Source organism: Psammomys obesus, unplaced genomic scaffold, assembly GCF_907164565.1.
Source record: "Psammomys obesus unplaced genomic scaffold, mPsaObe1.curated_primary_1811, whole genome shotgun sequence".
Taxonomy (NCBI): domain Eukaryota; kingdom Metazoa; phylum Chordata; class Mammalia; order Rodentia; family Muridae; genus Psammomys; species Psammomys obesus.
Window position 1 is genome coordinate 6,291,589 of NW_026592710.1, and position 25,021 is coordinate 6,316,609.

The window sequence follows — 25,021 nt, forward strand, 5'->3', positions numbered from 1 at the left end:
ACACACACACACACACACACACACACACACACACACACACACACACAAAGATGAAAATCTACAAACAAAACAGACCACTGGAACAGGATGGGACAGTCTGGAGAGTGAGTGTGCCCCAAAGGCCTGGGCATTCTACTTGCTCACCAAGTAGAATGTGGTGCTATTGGGGAGAGAAGGGGGGGGAAGCTTTAGGAGGTGGCACCAGTGTGACCTGGAACAGGAGTGGGCCACTCCCTATTCCGCCTCCTCACTATTTCCTCTCTGCTTCCCCAGCCACTAGACCAGCGGTTCTCAACCTGTGGGTCAGGGGTTGCATGCCAGATCTCCTGTGTGTAAAATATCTACGTTACAATTCAAGTAGCAAGATTATGAAACAAAAATAATCTTATGGGGGGGGGGAACTAGTGAGGTGTTTCAGCGATTAAGAGCACTGGCTGCTCTTCCAGAGGTCCTAAGTGCGATTTCCAGCAACCACGTGGTGGCTCACGGCCATCTATAAAGGGATCTGGTGCTGGCATGCAGGTGTACATGCAGACAGAGCACCCATGCATTAAAAAATCTGTGCAATCTTTTTTAACGGTCACCGCAGCATGAGGAGCTGGATTAAAGGGCCGCAGCATCAGGAAGGCTGAGAAGTGCTGCCCCAGGAGGTGAGAGGTCTCCATTATACACTCCATGCAGTGGCAGTCACCACAGGCCCAGGAACAGGAGCCGACAGCGCAGGCTGCAACCTCTGAATCTACAGCCAACACCGTTCCTTATTTAAGGTGATTTTCTCACCCATTTTTCACAGCAACAGGAAGCTGACAGGAGGGTGGTGGCATAGTTCCAGACCGGAAATGGCAGAAGACAAGTTCTCTGAGCTGCTCTTGCGCAGGACCCGAGTGTGGTTCTCAGCACTTCTGTCCCAGCACATGCCCAGCAACATAATTTAGCACATAATTTAACGGGCCATTTTAAGTTATGAGCTAGCCAGGGAAACGCCTATATGGCCTAAGTATTTGTATGCTATTTAAGGAGACTAATGAGTTGTTATCCCTGGAGCTAAGGGATGGGAGAAAAAATTACGTGTCACATGTACACTGCAGTGTGTGTGTGCACACACACACCAGTGATAATATTAGTTATAAAACGTGAAAATAAAAAGCCACTCTCAGATTGTGGTCCTTCCCACCAGCTGAATGTCACAGCTCCTTAACTTCTCAAAGCTCTGTATCCCAAGCAATCTGTCACTGGGTGCTGGGCTCTCAGGACACTTGCTAGAACACGAACCTCAAATGCATCTATACTCCAAAACATGTCAGCTCTGCTCCAAGTTCCCCCACAGTATGTAGTGAGCCAGCACCGAATGAGGGCACCTTTATGATGAGGACCAACATGCCAAGGCAGCTGCCAACACAAATGTGCCCACCACCCTGCCAAGGTCAAGTGAGAGCAAAGCAAGACCTTCCCTTCCAGAGATACGCAGCCACTGAATCTCAGAACTTACGGATCAGTCAGAGCCAAAAGCCCGAGGAACTGCAAGTTCACCAGGCCCCAGGGTATAAACAGAGACCTTTAAACGTGCCCTCAAAAGGACCACTCACCCAAAGTTCATACGAGCCAGACATGGTGGAACACAGGCTTTAATTCCTGCACTTGAGAGGCACAGGCAGGTGGGTCTCTGAGGCTTTGAGGCCAGCCTGATCTATCTACTGAGTTCCAGGCCAGCTACAGCTACATAGTGAATGCTGGGATTAAAGGCACACACCACCATGCCTGGCTGGCGGTAAAGATTTAAAAAGAGCTGGAGGGCAGAAAAGCAGGAGGCTTGGGGTGGGAATGAGAGGTGATTGTACAAATTCTGCTCAGGGGAAGAGGGGCGCCTGCCTTTTCTTTCTTTCTTTTTGCAGATGTGGTCGGAACCTGGGGCCTCAGGCACACTGGGCAAGTGCTGAGAGCAGGCGACTGAGCTGCCTCACTTAGGTAGCCAGCACGAACTTTCCGAAGGCTGCAGCGGGGGCAATGTCCCCAAAGCAGCTGTGGGGGCGGGGCCGACTTCTTAGGCCACTTCCCAGGCTGGCCACAAACCCATGACCACACCCCAGTCAGCAACTCCTCAAACTCCAGTTAGTACAGCTCATGCCAGAGTGGATCCTGAGGTGCAAACCTTCAGAGGATTCCTCTTATTAGAGACGGGATCGTACCGTGATGGCATTACGGGAAAACATAAGCTGGGCCTTCAGCAACAGCGGAAACTTCAGCCGAGGCAACAGTGAGATTCACACTCTGCTCAGGTTATCCCCAGCCACAGGCGGGAAACACATCAGCTCCCTCCGACTCAGTAAAATGTTTTCTAATTATCCAGAGGGCTTTTTCTCCCTAAAACTAAATACCGGGGCTGGGGAAGCAGCTCCGTGCTCCACACTCTTTTGGCCTCTGGTGCACACACAGCACACACCTGGCATAATTACACGCGTGCAGGCAAAACACTCATTAAATGAAAAAAAAAAAGTATATAAAAACAACAACAAAAATAATAATAAAGCCAAGGGGCTGGAGAGACAGCTCAGTAGTTAAGAGCACTGACTGCTCTTCCAGAGGACCCAGGTTCAATTCCCAGTAACCACATGGCAGTTCACAACTGTCTGTAACTCCTGTTCCAGAGGATACAACACCCTCACATAGATATACATGCAGTCAAACAACAATATACATAAAATAAAAAGTTAATTAATTAAAAACAAAACAAGCCAGCTAACTAACCGACAGCACCAGGTGTCCAAACACTGGCTACCTCTAGCTTCTCCTGGTTAGGCCAAGCTGTCTGTGTCCAGCAGAGCCAGAAATGCTCTAACGCAAAGCCCATCCCTGCTCCTCTGAGAGGCGACTTGGAGCCACCTCATCAAGAAGAGCAACCAGCCAGGTATGGTGGCGTACACCTTGATCCCGGCACTCGGGAGGCAGAGTCAGGTGGATCTCTGAGTTCAAGGCCAGCCTGATCTATAGAGTGAGTTCCAGGACAGCCAGGGCTATACAGAGAGACCCTGTGTCAAACAAACAAACAAAAATGTTTCCCACCTTAAAATCACTTGTGCACTTTAAAACATCCAACTCTGTGTGAATTATAAAAATAAAACAATGCAATATACAATGAATTCTTAAATTACACAAATAAGCATTTGGTTTTCTTCATAAAGAGCACAGAGGAGGGGCTGGGAGATGAGTCGGTGGACAGCATACTTGCCACACACACACAAACACACACACACACACACACACACACGCAGACACAGTCCTATAACAGAAGCACCTGGAGCTGGAGGCCGAAGGGTCAGGAGTTCAAAGTCATCTTCACCTGTTTAGAGTTCAGGGGAGGGGAGAGAAACGCAGTTGGAGCTATTCACTTTGTCCATGAACGCACTAACTTGAGACGCTGTGTCATGAGAAGCCCAGTTCTCTACAAGGTGACAGTGGGCTCAAACCTGGCTGACCCAGATCTGACCCTCCAGGGGCTCACAGGCTGGACGCCTGTCACAAGGGTAGCCTGCTGACAGACTGGCTCACTGGGACTGAGTGACCCCTCAGAGTCCTTTGCGTCAGGAAATGACACTTGAAGGGAGAGACGGGGACTGGCAAATCAGAGGGTTCCATGAGAGGAGCCCGCAGGCCGCCTCCCGCCCAAGCTGCAGAGGTGCCAAGAGGGAGGAAGCAAGAGGTGTCCTGCCTGAGCCCGGGTGGGGGAAGCCAGTCTGCAAGCCAGCGGGCAGGAGACACAGCGGGGAAGACAAGGCGCTGAACTAAGCCGTGGGGCTGTGCCTAGGCTTCTGCCACACACAGCCAGTGAGCAGGCTGGGGAGAAGCTCAGGAGGTGGGGAGACGGCTCAGAGGCTACAGCGCTTGCTCTGCAAGCGTGTAGACCAGGCTGGCCTAGAATGCAGAGCTCTGCCTGCCTCTGCCTCCCTGACGCTGGGCTTAAATCTTGTGCCCTGATGTCCAGCTCAGTGAGTTTTCTTTTACTGCTCAGGCTGTGGTGAGGCTGTGGCTTGTGGCTAAGCATGAATTTGACATGGACAAGGTCCTGGGCTCTAACCCAAGCAGCAGCAGCAGCAGCAAAAGCTACCAACTACTTTCCTATCACCGAGACCTTCATAAAAGCTCTAATTTTCCAAAGTGCCTTCCTATCACATTTGAGCACTTCTCTAGCACAAAAGCCATCGCAGTGACATTAACTGAAGACACCACGTTCCTAAATCCAACTCTTTTTCTCAGCATCAGATTTTCCCTACCAAAGCAGGGCAGACAACCATACAAACCACGACAAGTCCCTCCGCTGGCCTGTGTCCCTACTGTCCCCTGAGCTTCCACAGAGCTTGCAGGGCCCTGAATGTGCTGCAGCAGCCACACCAGCACCGAGGCCTGGACGCCAGCTGCAGCGCAGAAGGCGTTCACCAGAAGCTCTTGCACCGCCCAGGCTGGACCCCAGGCACTTGGAACCAGTGCACCACTCTCTAGAAGCTGCCCGTGGCGACAGGCAGGGGTGCGCTGAAGGCAGCTGTAAGCGTTGAGGAAATGAGAAACCTCCCTCTGGGCTTGACTGTAGGCTGGGAAGGTCTAGGTAAAGGCGGCCCTGGGTGACAGGATTCCTCTGGGTGTGCTTCTGCTGTCCCTGCGTCCTGACCAGGGACAGACTCCAGCAGGGGTGCAGGGGCCACACCCTGAGCTACAGCTCTGGGATCAGAACAAACTCTCTGGAGTCCAGATGCCCAGACAGGGCACACAAGATGGCGTCTGATGTTTGTGGATCACATCCCAGGCGACAGGGGTCTCTGACTCAGGTGGGTGGAGTCCAGTTTCATCTGAGATTCCGTCAAACTCCCCAGCCTGCCTCAAACAGTGACTGTTGGATATGTCTGCTGAGCAGTAGCTTTTGGGGATGAAGTTGTGAAGTATGAGGAGGAGCCAAGGAAGCTCGGGTGAGACACATCTCTCTCAGGTGTCTCTAGAGCCGGCAAAGGAAGACAACTGGAAATCTCTCGTTCCCAAAGATGAGGGAGGTGAAACCTTCAAGGGCAAAGAGTCACCTGCTCTGAACATCACCGAGCAGCAGGAAAGGAAGGACGCCCACTGCCTGCTGCCCTTCTGCTGGGTGCAGCGGCTGAGCCCACCCTGCAGGCTGAGGCGGCCGGACTGAGCCGGCTGCAGAGTGGGCAGTGCAGCGCCCTGGGCAGCTGGCACACACTCCCCAACAGAGACCCAGCTGTGCCACAGGAGGCTCAGGAGCAGAGGCCACAAGGGGAGGGAGGCAAGGTTCCTTAGCCTGAGCAGGTGGCTTTTGCTCACAGGTGCCCTCAGAACACTCCCACCTTGGGAGGGACCCAACTGCAGCTCTCACCCCTCACTGGCTCAGCCGAGGCCCCCAGCTCGCGGCTTTGCTTTGGCACAGTCCCCCACAGTCATCTCATGGGTGATGGCTAATGCTCTGAGATACAGCACAGAACCTCCATGCAGGCCTGCAAAGGCTGTCACAGGCTTCTCGGTGCTTCAGGGCGGGCCACGGTTTCCAAGTAAACCCTGCAACCAATCAGTGTTTCCAAATCTCCCAATAATTTCCTCAGCGTCAACTTACCTGTCCCAACCTGCTGTCTCCTCACTACTCTGTGAACAGGCAGGCTGGTCTCAGATACTAATTTGACTTGGATGCTAATGGTGATGGTGATTTACAGGATCTATTCTGCAAAAGACTTCAACAGGTTCACATAAAAACACAAACCACAGAAGGAATATGCACCCCACAGCCTGGTGCAGGAGTAGGCCCTTCAACAATCCCAGTTCATCTTGTATGTGTCTGGCCACTTTCATCACAGAGCCAGCCATGGAAATCACTCAGACTATATATGACTGTGCAGTTTTCTTTTCTTTTTGAAGACAGGATCTCACTACGTAGCCCTGCCTGACCTGGAATCTGCTGAGTCTCAAACTCACAGAGATCCTCCTGCCTCTGTCTCCCGAGTGCTGGGATCAAAGCTGTGTGTGTGCATCTGGCTTTGGCAGCTTCCTTTTTTATCTTTTATTATTATTATTTTTAATGTGTGTGTTTTACCAGCATGTATGTGTGCACCATGTGCGTGCCCGGTGTCCTCGGCGACCAGAAGAGGGCGTCAGGTCCCCTGGAACCAGAGTTATAGAAGATGGTCATGAGCTAGCATGTGGGTACCGGAAACCAAACCCAGGTCCTCTGCGGAAAGCAGCCGGTGCTCTTAGCTGCTGAGCCATCTCGCTAGCACCTATCTGTGGGTTTCGATAGAATTAAACGGGCAGCACACAGAGCAGATGCCCTCACACTAACACACAGGAAAAGCGTGGTGTCTGCGTGTGGGCACACAAGAGCTTATCAGCGGGCGCTTACAGCGCTGACTACAAACCAGCTAGGCCACACAGCACAAGCTATGATTTCCTTCAGTTTCCTACTTTTAACGCTATCAGAAAATACAGGCCCGACTTGACCTTTCCATTTTCCTGTATCATTATCACATTTGTCTTGAATTTAAATAGGGCAGCCTGGGCACTGTCTTGAGCCAGTAACTAAGAGTCCAGCGGCATTTCCAAGTCCTGTGTTTGTAGTTTCCTGACCTTCATGCACAATGGAAAACTCTATCACACGCAGTTCCAAAAAGGCCACAAGGTATTGAAAACCCGCTGACATTCATTATCGATGTGAAATCCTTACCAGCTGCTTCTCTAAGTACTATCAAAGGCTGGCAATGGCCGTGTATAAATCCAGAACGCCTGGTCAGGAAAATCAGGATCCTGCCCTCGCTCCTGGTTTTGTCTCTCCTTTTTTCTTGATGTTCCTATGATACTAACAGTGCGAGACTAGGGCTCTGACAAGTCCTTGTGTTATTTACAAAATAAATATAACACTCTTGCGATAAACAGAAAATGAAACTGCCCCATCATTTTCAGCCATGGGGTCTCCCAAGAAAGAAAAAGAATCAACGTAACGCTGAGACAACCAGACTCCAAGGCAGAAGAAGAGGACCCGCTGTGCCCGAGTTGTTCTGGATACCACGTCCCAGGACACTAAGCTACAGCACCGCTGCTCTTTAAGGGACCCAGGGTGCTCACAAAGATGCATTTGCACAAGGAGAGGGAGCAGGGCCCACGTGCTGGGCGCTGCAGAGGAACACGACCTCGACTGGTTCCTGTGCCTTTAGAGGAGACTGAGAAACTGCAGCCTCTGGCAGCTTCACATGAAGAAGCTGAAGTGAGGCAGGGCCAGCTACAGCTCGCCTGGCGCCTAGCATGGCCTGAGCGTCATCCCCGCTCTCATCTGAGACCCTGCGCATGTGCTGAGGCTTCCCCTCATAGGCAACGGCTGAGAATGGGATGGAGTCAGGGACCGACTCAGCAGAGCCAGGAACCCATGGGAACCCAGATCCCCCTCCAGCCGCCTCTCAAAGGCTCTGTCCTCACTGGGCTCTCTCCAACCCATTTGTTTGTCAAATTGGAGATGACACGAAGCCAGAATGAATAGACGGAATGTGCGGTGATTAATCAGCAAATTGGAATGAGGGTCACAGGCAGCAAGAGGAGTGAAACAGAGGAAGGACAAAGGCTGGCAGCAGAACAAAGCCTCGTGCTGAGAAGCCGAGACAAGGAAGGGCTAGCCGGCCATACGAACACTGTCCTTGTGGAGGGGTCTCCACTGAACCCTCGGCCTGAAAGGCGACATCCACACCGTTGGAGACACCCAGAGAGAAGCCAGGCTGGCTGCTGCGAACCTGAGACAGTCACATGAGGAGCAGCTGAGTAAGCGAAGACGCTTGGATTGGAGATGTGAAAATCTGACCTGCCCTCGAAAGCAGAGGACAAGGGTACCCTTTGCTGCAGGGTTATTTCTGCCCAGGCTGGAGATGGCTCCGGGGTCAAGGGCACTTGCTACTTGTGCAGCATCTGGCACCCACATGTGGCAGCCCACCACTGCGTGTAACCTCAGCTTTGTGAGCTCCAGTGTCCACATGCACACAGTAAACATTCACATGGGTACACGCACGTACACATTACTAATGATTAAAACTAAACTTCCAGCCTGGTCCAGACTGAGTTCCAGGAGAGCCAAGGCTACACAGAGAAACCCTGTTTCAAATGAAACAAAGCATAAGGAACAACAACAACAAATGTCTCTGCCACTGTTGGAACTTTCTCATTTAACGAACACAGCACCATTCCTAATGCCTGGGAACTGGGGGCGGGGGACGGGACACACAAAGGGTATTAAATAAATATGAGTCCTCATGGCAGCACCGTTCAAACCATTACCAGGTGAGATCACCCCAAGGAAGCATCAACAGATGGACGGATACGAGGTGCTACTTTTGCTGCTACTTTAGGATGCACTCCTTTCTGTCACCCTGAGGTAACGTGGAAGGAAGCCTGCTGCTGCCCCAGAGACCTAAGGAACGAGACGTAGAGATGGAAAAGCAATCTGAAGATACAGGCTAAGGGGCACGTGGAGTCCTGGTTATTAGTGAAAATACAGTTTAAAAACAAAAATGTAAAACAGGCTATGACCCCGAGTATGAGGTAGGCTATGCCAGCCACGCGTGTGTACGCACTCTATGCTCACACAGTGAGTGATACCGCACATTCCTCATACCTATCCCCAAACAGGTGAATACATTAGAAAAGAAAAAAGAAGGGCTGATCCAGGGCCAGGAACTCATGCCTAACATTCCCACCACTCAGAAGCCACAGGCGGAGGACAGGAGAGTCTCCGAATTCAAGAGCAGCCTAGTGAGTACCCCGGAAGAAAACAAGGGCCCCTAACGCAGTGGCTCTCAACCTGCGGGTCACAACCCCACAGAGGACACATCTCTGCTATTCCGCAGAAGGTAGGATGTAGTGGCACAGTCCCAGCACTGGGGAGGCAAATGGATCTCTGTGCATTCAAGGCCAGCTTAGTCTACACATCGAATTCAGAACAGGCTGGGCTACACAGAGAAATCCTGTCTCAACCCCCCACATACTGTCAACCTGAACAACGCTGAGACTCCACTAAACAGAGCAGCCATTAAAATAGCCAAATGCAGAACACTGAAGACATCAAACGACGGGGAATGGACAGAGGCTCTCAATCACTACTGACCCTGAAAAGATGCTGGCAGCTTCAGACAAGAGACACCCCTGTCTACTGTCCTTGATACTCACCCATGTAAACTAAAAATGTCTGTGCACATAAGCACCTGGGCTGGCAGATAAACGCACTTGCCACCAAACCTGACGACTGAAATTCAATTCCCAGGGACCCACACAATGGAAAGAGTGAGCCAACTCCTTCCTGCAAGCCATCTTCTGACCTCTGCATCTGTGGCATGGCACACATGGGCAGATACACCCACCAGCACACACATATATTAAGTGAATGTTAAAAAAAATTCAACTGTCCATATTGTGTAAATTTCATCTACGTTTAAAAAGAGGTGCAAGGGATTTACATGGAATAAAGCAGCGTACATACTTTCTACTGTCCAAAACACTTTAAGATTCATTCACTCTCAACCCTGACGATTGTCACTTCCCTAGTTTCCCAGATTAAAAAAAAAAAAAAAAACACCTGGGTTACAGAGAAACTAAATAACCCATGCAAGAGTTCACAGTAAGGAGTGGCCACACCCAAATCCACCCTCTGGGGACCCTGAGGCAGAATGCAGCCGAGGGAAGGTGCCTTCCTGGCGGCAGGGCTGGCCTCCAGGGCAAAGTTTAGCTCCCTGGTGAGCAGGCTTCCCTGGAGACAGCAGCAGTAGCGACTGTCACACCGACAGCACTCAGAGCAGCAGCCAGGCCACAGCACATCCCTTCCAGCTCTTGCCAACGCTATGCTGCAGCCAGTGAGGACAGCCCAGTGCAAGCTTCTGAGCTGTTTCCACAAGTAAATGCCGAGGCAGTTGATAAATGCAATGTAATGACTATAAAATATTTGGGAACAGGCCGGGGCTTGAACCTAGGGCGTTCCATATGCAAAGCACACGCTCATCTCTCCAGTCACCTCCACTCTTCAGTCTCATCTGCTGGTCCTGAGCTACAAAAAGCACTGGCTGACAGAGGTATTGACCTCAGTTACTTCCGCTCTGGTAAAACGTGCAAGCAACATGGTTTCTGAAGTTCTTTTTACTTCTCCAATCCCAAAACTGTAATTCAGAAGCTAGGTTTTGTTGGTTTGGTTTTGTTGTTGTTGTTTAAAGATAAATTCGTAGTTTTTTGTTTTGTTTTGTTTTTTTCTTTTTAAAACTTAAGGGTTTTAAGTACCTAACATCCTGGTGCAATACAATCCAAGGCACCAGAGCCTGTTTAAGAGGCAGGCAAGCTGCCAGCTTTGCAAGTAAAGGACTCTCACACACACAGGGTAGAAAAAACTGTAGCCCAGCACTAGCCAGGGGAACCAGATGTACAGAATGTTGTCTGAGCAAAAACAAGTCATTGGTCTTATCAAGGATAACACCAAAACAAATGCCCTAGAGCTGGCAGTTCTCAGCCTTTCCCACGGGCACCCAGGCGAGCTCCTGAGGGTGGAACTGTCCCCCGGTAAAGCAGATGCTGAGAAATCCCAACAGATTTCTCAGGAAAATAAAGCAAACAGCGAACACAGACTCCATTCATCACGGTGGTTATAAAAAGCAAGTGCTTTACAATGAGAGCAGCCACTTACAGGCTTGCAAAGGGCCCTCTTGGGAGGATAAACAAAGGTGATAGTTTGTTGACACTGTGATGTGATGATCAAAAGAGGAGGCTAACTCAGTGGTGTTTGCTGATCATGTGTGAGGTTCCATCCCCAGCACCACTGGCTCCCAAGGAAGACTGGAAGTGTTGGAGAGACAGCTCGGTGATTAAAAGCACTGGCTGCTCTTGCAGGACCCAAGTTTGGTTCCCAGCACCCACATGGTGGTCACAACCTTCTGTAACTCCAGTTCCAGAAGGCCCTCCAAAATCCTCTTCTGGTCTCCATAGAAACTACATGCATACGCTGCACATACATACATTTACACATACATACATACATACATTCATACAGACAGGGAAAACGCCTATATAAAAAATAAGTAATAAATCTTGAAAAGAAAAGAAATGAGGGCTGGAGAGAGGGCTCAGAGGTTAAGAACACTGGCTGCTCTTCCAAAGGTCTTGACTTCAATTCCCAGGAACCACATGGTGGCTCACAACCGTCTACAGTGCAATCTGGTGCCCTCTTCTGGTGCACAGGCACACATGTAGGTAAAATGCTGTGTAAATAATAAATAAAAGAAATGCCAAACATGGTACTGTACATCTGTAATCTCAATACTTGGGAGAGCAAAGTAGGAAGGTCATGAGTTCAAGGTCATTGTCAACTATACAACTTAGTTTGAGGTCAGCATTGGGTATATGAGATCCTGCCTCAAATTTTTTTTATTTTACTTTTATTTTTAAAGAAAGCAAAATAGGGCTGGGCATGGTTGCACACTCCTTTAATCCCTGAGCTTGGGAGGCAAAGGCAGGTGAATCTACATGAGCAGGAGGCCAACCTAGTCTACAGAGTGAACAGCCAGGGCTACATAGAGAAACCCTGTCTCAAAAACCAAACCAAAAAAACAAAACAAAAAAAAGCCAAAATAATACAGCTCACAAGCACAGACCAAGCCCAAAGCCAAGCGGAAGGTTTCCATCTGTGAGGGTTCCCCACTGGGCCATGGTGACATTTTGTGCCACAAGCAATGCCAGGCCAGAGGGCCAGAAGTCCATTCTCTTCTCCACTCCAGGGAGGCCCTCATGGTTAATGAATTCCTCCGTGCTGCAGTGAGGCCTCTGCAGACTCTGCCCTGCACTGTCAACTAGCACTTAGAGGCAAATTACAGGCAACCTACGCAGAGTGACAGTTGCTAGAACATGCTATGGGCTCTTTGGGGGAGGAGGGGATCTCCTTGGTCTTTTCAGGAGGTCTACACCTATGCGTCCGTGTGAGCCTGCATTTTCCTCATCTATTTCAAACAGAATGGACTAAATATAGAATTCAGCTCACTTCATAATCAGACATAGAGATCAGGGAAAAAAATCAGTGCCCTTCTTCCGATTAAACTGTTGGTTGTTTTGTTTTCAGGTGCCAGGCATCGAACCCAAGGCCCCTTACATACCAGCAAGTGTTTTCTCCCTACAACTGAGCACATCTCCAAATCTCTAAAGCGTCTTTTTGTTTTCAGGGAAAAAAAAAAAATTGTTAAATGATCATGTGATAGAGGTTATTATTACTGTCTTAAAAACGTAATCATGGGTTTGCTTAATTGGGACTTACTTTCGATTTCTAATATAGCAAATCTGCACAGAAACAAGCCCACATAATACAAGTTCCTTAAACCCTCATCAAGTCTGAGATGGCTGAGTGTGATCCCAGCCCTAGGGAAGGGGAGGACCAGGCGACAGGTGAGACCAATGTGAGCCACAGGAGACCCTGTCTCAAAACACAAACAGTTGCCAAGCGGAGGTGGTGGCGCACGTCTTTAAGCCCAGCCCTCGGGAGGCAGAGGAGGGAGGATCTCAAAGTTCAAAGGCAGCCTGCTCTCCACAGTGAGTTCCAGGGCAGCCAGGACTACACAGAGAAACTCGGTCTAGAAAAACAAAAAACAAACAAAACCCCATAAACAGTCACACCAAGTTCTGAGCAAAGGGGGATAAGATCTCACAAGACGGAAACCCTGAAGGGCTCAGCTACTCCCCCAGCGTGCAGCGTGTGCACCAGGTCCACCCAGTCTGCTCTCAAACTCTGGGCTGAAATGATCCTCCTGCCTCAGAGTCTGGAGTGCAGGAACTACAGGCACGGACCACCATGCCTACCTCTGGTACACATAGCAGATGAACTGTCTGCCTCTGCCTCCCAAGTGCTGGGATTAAAAGAATGAGCCCCCAGACCCCATACAGTATCTGGTTTTCAAAGAAAGACTTCAAGAAAATTAACAAAGGACAAAACATCCTACTTCCTCTCCTCCCGGTGGCATGCGCCCGTAAGCCATCTCTCCAGCCCCTTCTGAGTTTTTATTGCCATGTGTGCATGTACATACGCAGTGTTTTGTGTCCGAGTGTGAGCATGCACATGCCACAGCCCATGTGTGGTCACAGCAGGGCGCTGTGTGGTGGGTTCTCTCCTCCCACCTTCAAGTGGGCTCCGGGAACCTGACTCCTGGGAACAGACTTCCACACCAAGCACTTCCACCTGCTGACCTATCTGGTTCTATTTATACAGTATTCTGTCTGCATGCATACCTGGAGGCCAGAAGAAGACACCAACTTTCATTATAGATGGTTACGCACCACCATGTAGTTGCTGGGAATTGAACTCAGGACCTTTGGAAGAGCAGGCAGTGCTCTTAACCTCTGAGCCATCTCTGCAACTCTACCTGGGATTCTTACTGATTAAATCATTTGGAAAATCCCAAGGGACAGTTTCAAACAGCAATTCTTAAGTTAAATTCTTTAATACAAACGATCAGGTACATCTGACCAGTCATGGCTTCACATAATACACGTTAATAAGTATTTCCTTAAAAGCAAGTGAAGCGGCCCATGCCTATGAACCCAGACCAGGGAGGTGGAGACAGCAGGCCTCGGCTTCAGACGGTCTCTGAAGTGGACACACCACCTGCCCTGATCCAAGCCCCATCCCAGTAGGCTCTTCCACTGCCTCTGCCCTTCTGCCTTCCTTCTGCCCATTAAGACCACAACTGACAGGCTTGTCTGTCCTCATACCCACCCAGGAGCATAATTCAAGAAACTGGAATTTCTTCTCCACCTTCCCAACTTCTCCTCCCAGCTCCTCTTCACACACGACTTGGGAGTTAACAGCCGTGATTAGCCATGTGATGGTGTCTGTGTGTGACTTTGCTGCTTTCTTACAAATCTACCCCACTCACACCTACTACAAGATGGGGAAATTTCTTGTGGTCACTTGGGAAACTTCAAGGGTTTCTAATGTTTCCAGGGAGACAGTATAATTTGAGTTTCAAGTTGCTGTCCTCACAGATTAACATGGGACCCAGCACATGACCTTGGGGTCATCTTGGAAACACACAGGAGTGTGGTCCAAGGAAACACTGCCAGACAAAGCTGGCTTTCTGCTGCTGTGCAGTTCCAGAAGCGACCGGAGATCAGAGGAGACAGAGGGCAGGTTTACGACAAAAGGAGCATGTGAGGAGAAATAAAGCTTCTAGCAGCCGAGAGCAAAGATTCAATCAGCACCAGACTAGATGCGGCTTAACTTTGTCAACGGCCAGCTACTTGGGCCAAGGTCCCATCACCACCCTCTGCACCAGCTGCCTCGGTTTACCAGCCTGTACTTGGATTTCTTAAAAACAAAACAAAACAAATTCAATCAGCTGTAGTTCCAGTTACTCAAGAGGCTGAGGCAGGAGGATTGCTTGAGCCTCAAAGTTCAAGTCCAACCTCAGGCAACATAGTGAGACTCCACCTTAATATAAAAATTCAGGATTGTTGGGCTGGGCACAGTGGCACATGCCTTTAATCCTAGTGCTTGGAGACAGAGGCAGGCAGATCTCTGAGTTCCGGGCTAGCCTGTTCTACATAATAAGTTCTGTGTAGCCCAGCTACACAGAAAAACCCTGTCTCTAAAAACAAACGGGGAAAAAAAAAGGTCAGGACTGTTCAAAAGTGAAGACGTTCGCCCTAAGCCCTTACCGCTCTAACCACCTTGAGTTTTAACCTGAAACAGAAACTCAGACTGTCTTTCCAAGCCATTTGTCAGGCCTGTGCCATGCCTGCCCAGCCTAAGACATCATGTTTGCCTGCACTTTGCCCCTGGCTCTGCTCCATCTACCAAGCTTTAGAATCCCTTCAAGCTGGGGGACTTCCAGTCTTCCAGGCTCTGCCTTTACTCCATGACAGACCTCTGACCCTATACTGTGGCTCTCTGCATGCTTCCTGGTTCTTGAGAAGGCACAGGATGAAGCTCACAGCCATGAGGGACATGCACCACCGGATTCCGGTCACTCTGAGCTGACATCAGAGCAACTGAGCTCACCATGTTCTGTATCTTCTGGAGTCAGAACCAGCCCTGGCCGGGCCACCTCTACCTCTGCAGTCTGGCCCCTTCCAGCTCCGCCCCTGGCACCCCGAAGAAGCCTGCTTACCATGTGCTTGCCAGCCCCACCCCTCCCATCCTAGATGGCACACTGCTCCCTCCAAAGCAGAGTGCTGGCAGCATGCCCTGGACTGCCCACTCCACATCCGCATCTTTCCCTCCCTGTCTCTGGTTACTGTGATACCTAAGGCCCTGACGTCAACTGAAGACATACTACCTACGAAACAAGAGAAAAGCAACAAAGACTAGCCGCTCAGCCCACTCCCCATAGGCAACCCAATTTTAAATTGTGTGTGTGGGTGTTTCACCTGCATGTGTATCATGCATCTGTGAGCCTGTGCCCGATGAGAACGGAGGATGGCATCAGAATCCGTGGACCCAGAGTTACAGATGGCTATGGGTCCTGGGAATCGAACCTGAGTCCTCTGCAAGAGCAGCAGGTGCTCTTAACCACTGAGCCATATCTGCAGTCCCATTTCGGTAAAAAGTTTAATATTTTTAAGAATAGTCAGGATAGTTTTTGTTGTTGTTGTTTTTAAGGGTCAATAAGCTCAACCAATTAAATAAGCAACTATGTGTCAGTGGCAATGGGTGACCTCTAAAACACCCTCCTGGGCTGGAGGTAGCCCAGTGGCAGCGTACTTGCCTACACACAAAGCCAAGCTTAATCCCCAAAAAGGGAGAGAACAGAAGGGGAAAAAAAGACTAGAAGAGCAAAAGGAAAGAGTGAAGGAGGGAAAAGAGGGGGGAAAAAAGAGAGAAAAGGAAGAAGATGGGAGAAAACTCATCCCAATGGTACAAGTTTAAAAGATGTCTAAAGGGAGCTGGAGAGATGGCTCAGTGGTTAAGAGCACTGGCTGCTCTTCCGAAGGACCCGGGATCAATTCCCAACACTCACATGGCAGGTCACAACTGTCTATAACTCCAGTTCTAAGGGATCTGACACCTTCACACTGATGCCCATAAATTATTTTTAAAAAATGTCTGAATACACCCAATTCCTACAGAAAAAGAATTTCCATTTTTTATTGTTTGCTTGTGTTGGTATACCAGAATGTGGGCTCTCCACCACAGCACACAGGTGGAGAATCCTCAGACTCGACGGAGGAGGGCACTGGATACCCCAGAACTGGAGTTACGTGTGGTGGTGAGCTGCCAAGGGGCTGCTGGGAATGAGTCTGCAGTGAACGCTCCTAGCCCTGAGCCAGCGCTCCGCCTAATGAACCGTACCGGGGGTCACGCTGACACACACACAGCACATGCTCTAGTGCTGAGCCACACTCCGAGCCACAGCATTTATTTCATCTGTGTCTGGGCATGCCACAGGCGTGCCAGTGCCTGAGGTCAGAAGAGTATCAGATCCCCTGAAGCTGTGGGCTGCCGGTCAGAACGCTGGGAACTGAACTCCGGTCGTCTGCAAGAGCAGGAAGATGTCTTCACTGCCGGATCTCTCCAGCCTCGAGATATTTACTTTCTATTTGAGACTGAAGTATGGAAGACGCTTCCCAGCTGCTTCTCTGCTAAACACACACACACACACACACACACACACACACACACACACACACACACACGGGCAGATACTTACAAAGTCTCAGAAGCAAGATCAGCCCTCACGAACTCGGGGCTAAAATCCACCCTGAGGATTTCCGAGCCACCTCACCATTCATGCAGCCATGTAACTGAGGACTCAGGCACAAAGCTGGCTCCAGACTTCCTGCCAATCCACCCAACTGTTCTTCCACGATTTCTACTCAGAGGAGGGAGGCCAGGAAAAAATTAGAGTCAAGTCAGTGCTCACTGTTCTTACTCTTTGATAAACATCTGATATGCATGGCAGGGGGGGGAAAAAGATGAGGGATTAACCGTGAATTTTAATTACTGTCATCCTAGGTGCTAATCCCACATGCAACATAAACTGGCAGGAATGTGTCAGAGCATTTTAAAGGTAAACACAATCTGTCTGACAGGGGTTTTAATCCCCCAAATCACGCAGCAACACCACTTGCTCTCACTCACATCTCTTAAAATAAGGTGTTTCTGGCTAGGTGTGCGCACACAAAGAAAAGGCAGCCTTCCTCCTGAGGCTATTAGGAAATAAAAGACCAGAGTCTCCCCATGTGGCAGGAGGCAGGAAGTGTATATCAGCTGGGAAGCTACACACTGGTTGATTAATCTGGAAGGGTGAGGCAGGAGGATTGCTGAAAGTTAACAGCCAGGCTAGGTGACAGTGACTTCTTTCTTTATGAGTGCTCTGTCTTCACACACACACACACACACACCAGAAGAGGGCATCAGATTCCATTCCAGGCATTTGTGAGCCACCATGTGGTTGCTGGGAATTGAACCCAGGACCTCTGGAAGGACAGTCAGTCAGTGCTCTTAACCACTGAGCCATCTCTCTAACCCCAATATAGTGAATTTTAATCCAGTCTAAGATATACAGTCTGAATCTGTGACTCTTTCATAGCTTTGCCCATAAAGTATTGCCTAGAATGCACAAAACCACACTCTTGAGTGTGAGAGAAAGAGAGTGTGAATGTGTGGGTTCCCCAACACCCATAAACTGGGTGCACATGCCTGTGGTCCCAGCACATGGGAATAGAGGCAGAAAGATCAGAAGTTCAAGGGTCATTCTCAGCTTCTATGAACCCAAAGGCTAGTCTAGGATACGTGAGACCCTGTCTCAAAATTTTTTAAATATTGGAAGGGGTTAGGACAAATATCTTTGTTCCTCTCATTTTAAGGAGGTATTAAAAAATGACAGTTATTTTTACTCATTTTTAAAATGCATTTGAATCTAAAAACATTTATCTCTAAATGTTTTGTACTAGGAATACAAATTGGGTAAATAAGGAATGTTAAAGAATAAAATCAAAGGGTCAGACCAAATTTACTTTTTAAACCCTTGTCTTTGATTAGCATAACAAAAATATAACAAATGAGCAACTGTCATTTTCTAGGCTGGCTGTGGCCTAGGAATTCACCTGGCGTTTCCAGCCCCTTCATGAAGCTCAGCTCTGCTCAGAAGCTTAGACACCACATTCTGCAAGCTCCCTCACATGAGCTGGCTCCATCGCAGATGGCCAAGCGTCAGAACCCGGGAGATACTTGGCCACAAAATGCCGTGGGCCTCTCAAAGCGAAAGGTGACAAAGAGGGCCTCAGGCTTCCATGATGCCAAGATCGGAAAGGGCGATAAGATTCAGTGCAAAGGAAAGCAGAGCAGGAGAAAGAAAGCAGCTTTGTGTCGCAGCCCCAGAGCCCGGTGGGCGTGCACAGGCCTGTCTGTTGGAGGGAGGAGGAGGGATGTGGGCATGAAGGAAGGAACTGGTTAGGTAGGGAAAAAAACATCCTCCAACTTCAGACTGGACAACTGCGAATGTCTGAGCAGAAAAACTCGCCCTTGAACGCTTGTGGGGGTCACAGGACTGCGGTGGGGCCTCTAGGTAACCATCTGAGGGGAAAGCAGAGGTAGCCAGGTGTGGCAGCTCAGCCCTGCAATCTCACCACCTGGCAATAGGACCAGAGAATCAATGACAGCCTCAGTTACTGAAGAAGAGGAAGAAGGAGGAAGGAAGGAATAAGGATGGAAGAGGAGGGAAAAAGGAAAGGAGGAAGGATTACCGTGACAGCCACAAATCCCACTAAGTATATACTCAAGAGATCTTAAGACACATCCTCAAAATCTTGTGCTTAAATGTTCACAGTGTAAAAAAGGCACTAAGTGGACATAACCCAAATGCCTACCATCTGATGAATAAATAAACAAAATGTAGCACAATGGAGTATCATCTGGCAAAAATGGAATGAAGTTCTGACACAGGCTACACACTGATAAACCTTGGAACTACACTAAGTGAAAGAAGCTTGGCCAGCATCAAGGAAACTGCTGTACACTGCCCAGAGCACACAAATCCAGACAGAAAACCAGTGGTGGTCAAAGGCATGGGGCCTGACTGCCAATGTGCAGAGTTTGGGATGCACTAGAACTCAGTTGTGGCGATGGTGGTAGCACAGTTGTGAATTTATGAGTGTCAATCACCAAATGGTTAATTTCGGGCTCTGTGTCAACACACTATAAACTCTGTGAGGTAGTACCTGCCTAGAATCCCAGCTCTGGGGCTGGAAGGTGACAGGAGGAGCAGGAACCCAGGGTTAATCTTGACAGCACAGCAAGCTGGATCAGCTATCTGAGACTGCCTCCTATGGCGGGGGTGGCGGCTCAGCCTGTCACTGGTGTGCCTGCTGCCTTAGTTCTGACCACCCTCATCATGTAAAAGCTGGGCATGGTCACGAGAATCTAACCCTACCCTTGGAGCCGAGAGGAGAGGCACATTTGGATTCACTGGCTAGCCAGTGCAGCCATGGTGAACTCTGAAGCAATGACAGACCCTGGGTCAAAATATAAGCTAAAGGGAACACGAGAAAGACACCTAGACTGGAGGGGGGCTTTAAAGGCACAAGCCTTTAATCCCAGTGCTTGGGAGGCAGAGGCAAATGGATCTCTGTGAGCTTGAGGCCAGCCTGGTCTACAAAGCAAGTCTAGGACAGCCAGGGCTACACAGAGAAACCCTGACACCAACCTTTAAGACATACACACACGTTATGGCACATGAATCCTATCTCTACAGCACTGTTAAAGCGAGTGATGCAGCTCGGAGGCAGGGCACTTGCCTGCTCCGCCCAAGGCCCTGGGTTCCAGCTTCAGCACAGTTATCAGTTAATTAACTTTTTAAATGGATATGGGAAATGCTGGCCTTCTTTTGACCTCAACAGTGAGCTCAGAGGTTGTTTACCCACGGCATGTGTGAGGCTCTGAGTTCAGTTCCCAGACCCTACAGAAAAAGAAGGGAAAGGAACAAGTTACATAGAAAAAGTGAGAACAGATCCCACAGGAGCTCTGGGGACAGGAGAATCAGACTGACTGAGGCAGTGTCCACCTCCGAACAAAAGAAGGTACAAAGGAAAACAGAATGCTGCCCGCCCTGCACTTCCTGCTGAGGTTTGGCGTGGAAGGAACTTGACCTTCAGATGTGTTTTACAGGTTTTTAAGTATGTATCTATATTCAGTTACTTTGAAGTCACTGAATCTTTGCCGAGAACCTTTAAAAAAAAAAAAAAAGCACTCAGTAAGGGATCCTGTGAAAATGTCTAATCTAATAATATCATCCTAAAGCTAAATGATAAAATGCACAAAACCAGACCTGAACACTGGACAAAGGGCAGACCAGCCCTGTGGCCCTGAGCTCAACGCACACACACACACCCCACCTCCCCCCACCCCCAGGGTGGGGCTGAAGGAGGCTCCCACCTCGGCCTTTCACAGCCTCTGCCTGTGTGCTGTTTGGGTTTCTAAACAATGAAAGGGCGGGTATCCCCGAGTCTACAGCCCACCTCCTTCTCGTTCTCTGTAAGTTGTATTTAAATCGACATTTTAGATTTCCACTTGCAAAGATGAGTTTCTTTTGAGAAGTTCTGCTTCTTCCAGATCAAGACCACAGAAAAAGCAAGCCAGAGTGTTCTGAAGCCTCAACCAGACGGCATGAGGAACAGGCTGCTGGCCTGGAACTCACTACATGGCCCAAGCTGGCTTCACACTTGTGGCAATCCTCCTGCTTCCCCCTCCCCTGCGCTATGATTACAGGTGCAAGTCATCGGGCCTGGTTTGTTTCCATTTTTTGAGAAAAGATTTATTTATCTTTAATTTTTTATGTGTTTGGCCTGCATGTGGGGTCTGTGCATTACATGTGTGCAGTGCTCCTGGAGACCAGAAGGGGGCACCAGATGCACTGGGGCTGGAATTATTGATGGCTATAGGCCACTGTGTGAGTGTGAGTGTGTGTGTGTCTGTATGCTGAGAACTAGACATAGGTCCTACAAGAGTAGTAAACACTCTTAACACTGAGCAATTTTTCCAGCCCCGGGTCCTAGGTAAACATTTTCTTATTCTCTTTCTTTATTTTGGTGTGGAATCGTTCATGTGTCACGGCACACGTATGAAGACAGGGAACCACCAGTGTGGGAGTTGGCGCTCTCCTTCTACCACGTGGGTCAAAGATACTATTTACCTCGATCAGTCTCTGTGCAGCCTTGGCTTCCTGGACTTGCCCTGTAGACCAGGCCGGCCACTCACAGAGCTCCGCCTGCCCCTGCCTCCCCAAGTGCTGGGACCACAGGCGTGTGTCACCACACCTGGCTCGGCCAGCAGCCTTAATGAGAAGTGGCTTACCCACTGAGCCATCTCACCAGTCCTGTTTCTTTTGAACGAAAATCTATGAAAAACAAAATCACATTTTCCTGCCTTACAATTATGAAGATAATGTAATCTGTTTGCCTGCAACTTGGTCTCATGTGGCCCAAGCAAGACTACAACTTTCCGTGCTGCCAGGAATGATCTCAGGCCCGATTCCTGCCTACCTTCCAACTGCTGGGATCACAGGTGCACACCATAGTACTGAGCCGCCAAACTACTTCTTCAGGGTTGTAAAGTTTTCACTTATATCCAGGTTTATCATTTTAAACCTTCAGATTTGCTTCATTAAACTTACCCAACTTCTGAAACGTGTTACAATTATAGCATTTTCTGAACTATATATACACACATATATATATATATTTCCAAAAGTGCCATTTCAGGCCATATTCTTCATGTCTAAAATATGAGTTGTTCTTGTTGACTTAAAATTTATATTATGGGCTGGAGAGATGGCTCAGTTGTTAAGAGCACTGGCTGCTCTTCCAGAGGACATAGGTTCAATTTCCAGCACCTACCTAGCAGCTCACAGCTTTAAAAAAAAAAAATGGGCTGAGGTGAACGCCTGTAATCCCAGCACTCGGGAGACAGGCAGGCAAGTTCCAGGACAGCCAGAGCTGTTACACTGAGAAACCCTGTCTCGAAAGGCAAGAAAGAAAAGGAAAAAACAGCAGTGACTATGGCGTTCATGTAGCTTTCCATCCCCTCTACTTCAATTTCTTTCCGGATCATATTTCCCCATCTCTTTGGCTAGAGGATAAACTGCTGCAAACACGGCCAACCACGGCATGCAGAGGAGACTTCCAGTATTTCGACTTACTTAATTTTAATTAAAGTAAAATCCTATAATACTCTTAAAAAACAAACAACAAAGAACTAATTAGCCAGACAGGAGGTACATGCATGTAACCTCAGTAGTGGGGAAGAGCCTGGGGAATCACAAGTTCAAGGCCAGCCTGGTTTACACGGCAAGCTCCAGGCTACAGAGTGAGACTATCTCAAACATGGAAAAAAAAGTAAAGTTTCCAAAAGACAACTAATTAATAGTCCAATGCAACTTTATAGTATGATAGCCACCATCCTCGCTCTAAGTCTTCATGTGACCTTCATTCCATTAATAATTAATTATGGAGTATGGGCAAACTGGAATGCTGAGGGGGAAGTGTGGCTCAGTCGGCAGAGCACTAGCCCAGCCTAGGCAAGGCCTGGGCTGGTCCCCAGCACCACCACTGCAGGAAGGACTCAGGCGTTAATTGAAATAATGAGCCCACACAAACTGTGTCTCCACAAATCGCATATTTACATATAAAACTCATTTGTAACATTTCAAACTGAAATTGTTTTATTAGCATGTCATGGAATATTCATGAACTCCCAAGCTGGGAGGAAAAAAGAAAAAAGAAACAGCAAATGCAAAAGAAAAACTGTTCAAACATTTTTACTTTGAAAACTAGAACTCCAATGAACCGTTACTGCACCAGGAAAAGGCTTAGAGAAAACCAGATACAAATGACTCAAAAACTCAGCCTTGGAAATTTTCCTCTCCCCTCTGCCAGTCTGCTGTAATGAGGGTAATCAGGTGAGACTCACACCATGGTTCAAGCAAAGTAATTAAATGATGAACAAACTTAAAAGCATGGATTCAAGCAAGCAATGTTATTACCAACTAAATAGTACCTGAATACACACCCCCAGCACTGTTTTTTTTTTTTATGTATGTATGAGTTTTTTTCCTAAGAGAAGCAACACTGACATTTTCCCCTCTTGGATATATCAGGCTTCAAACCTCATTTCAAACCTGATGAAACTTTAAAAAAAAAAAAAATTCAAATGCAGGGTAACTAGACACTGAGTGGCAGAGAGGCTGAATTTGACAAGAATGGACAGAATGTTCTAAATGAAATCAAAGAAGTTTCACAGTTTATCACCCTCTGTGTGGCACGACGGAACAAAGGATGCCTTGGCCTCTTCTGCCCTTTTAATTTGTGAACGCAACTTTCCTATGAGAGGCCAAGGAGAAAAAGCCATCTTTTTGTAAAGCTTGCAAAGTTATAAGGTGACCATCTCATCCAGACTGCTATCAATCCTCCTCCCACGAAGTTCTTCTGATTTCCAAAATACACCCTCGAAGAAAATAGATGCGAGCACTCTACAGACTATGTACCTAGAATTCTTTAAGCCCAGGGAAAATGTTTATGATTTTCAAGCTCCATTCAGAAGCCTTTATCTGCAATGCGTAAGCGGTTTTCGGTGGCAAGCTCAGCCAGTATCAGAAGGCAGCTTAAAATGTCTAGTTGACGTGGATGAGAATCTAAAACTATCATTTTGCGAAGAAATATTATCTGCCACCTACAATCCTAAGGAATCAGCGGGCTTCTAGGCTCTGCGGTGGTCACACGAGCCTTGCACATGACCGTGAGTAAGGAAGGCTGCAGGTGAGCACTTTGCTCAAACGCCGGTGGGTGAGACAAGCGACCACAAACACCTTCTCAATTTCGTCTTCGGGTAAAAAGGTGGGAAGGAAACGGAGTTGTCGCCTCTGCTACTTCGGAGAGGAGGCGGAAAGGGGCGAAGTCGTGGTGTCCACCTAGCTGCAGCAGAGAACCGGGATCTTGGGAAAGGGATGCGGAGGAGTGGATCTTATGTAAGCACACATCAAATTCCGTGTGTGCGCACCCCCAGGCTGAGGCTCCTCTGAGCACCCAACACACGTCCCCTGCATCCCGCCAGGGTCGCCCCCCCCCCCCAGGCTGCGTGCGCTGCTGGAGAGTGGGCTGCCCCCTCCGCGCGTCCCCACACCTCCCCGGACCAGCGCCTCCGCGCCCTGGGACTGCCACTGGGGCGGTCAAGGCCCAGGCGCCCCGCCCGGGGCAGAAACTGGCTCCCCCAGGGTCTGCAAGCGCTCGCCTCGGCTCTCCGGAGCGCTGCTCCGGGCACCCGAATCCGAACCTCCCACAGAGGCGGGCTCGGAGCTCCGCACTCAGCCTGCAGCCCCGCGCTCGGGCCGGAACCCCACGGCCCAGCAGCACCACCTCACTCGGCCCCCAGCCCTGTGCGCTGACTCCGTTCGCGCCCCGGGTCCTGCACCTGTGCATCCCACAGGATCTCCGCTCCCGGCCCCGAACCTCGCCCAATGAGACGCGTGCCCTCGGACCTGAACCCTGGGCCCCGGCACGATTCCCACTCTCGGACCCAGACCCTGCGGCCCTGCGCGACTCCTGCACTCTGCCTGCACCTTGCACCCGGTTACCACTCCCTAACTCGGGCCCAAACCTTGCCCACGATTCGCGCGCTCGGATCCGAACCCTGGGCCTTGGCACGATTCCCACACTCGGACCCGAACCTTGCCTGATACGATGCGCGCGCTAGGACCCGAACCCTGGGCTCTGGCACGATTCCCGCACTCGGCCCAGAAGCCCGAGGCCCCGCTGGGCTCCAGCGCTCGGCCCCCGCCTTGCAGCGAGCACGGTTCCCGCACCCGGCCCCGACCTCGAACCCCGCCGCCCCGCAGGACTCCCGCACCCGGCCCAGCCCTGCACCCGGCTCCGGTGCCCGCACCCGGCTCGCCGCGCCCCGCCGCTTACCTCGCGCGGCCCAGACCCCGCCGCCGCACAGCAGCCCCGCCAGCAGCAGCCGGACGGCCGGGGCCAGCGCGGGCGCGGGGCG

The 25,021-nt window shown here is 49.6% G+C and overlaps 1 protein-coding gene across 1 annotated transcript in view; it reads right to left on the reverse strand.

Moving 5' to 3' along the window:
• Window positions 1-25,018, reverse strand: part of Clstn1 (calsyntenin 1) — a gene marked incomplete at its 5' end in the record, with an annotated part of 56,629 nt that extends 31,611 nt beyond the window's left edge. Inside the window, one exon of the mRNA XM_055615071.1 lies at window positions 24,940-25,018. Within this exon, the coding sequence (XP_055471046.1) occupies window positions 24,940-25,018 (79 nt within the window). The remainder of the gene's footprint in view (window positions 1-24,939) is intronic.
• Between the last annotated feature and the right edge of the window lie 3 nt (window positions 25,019-25,021).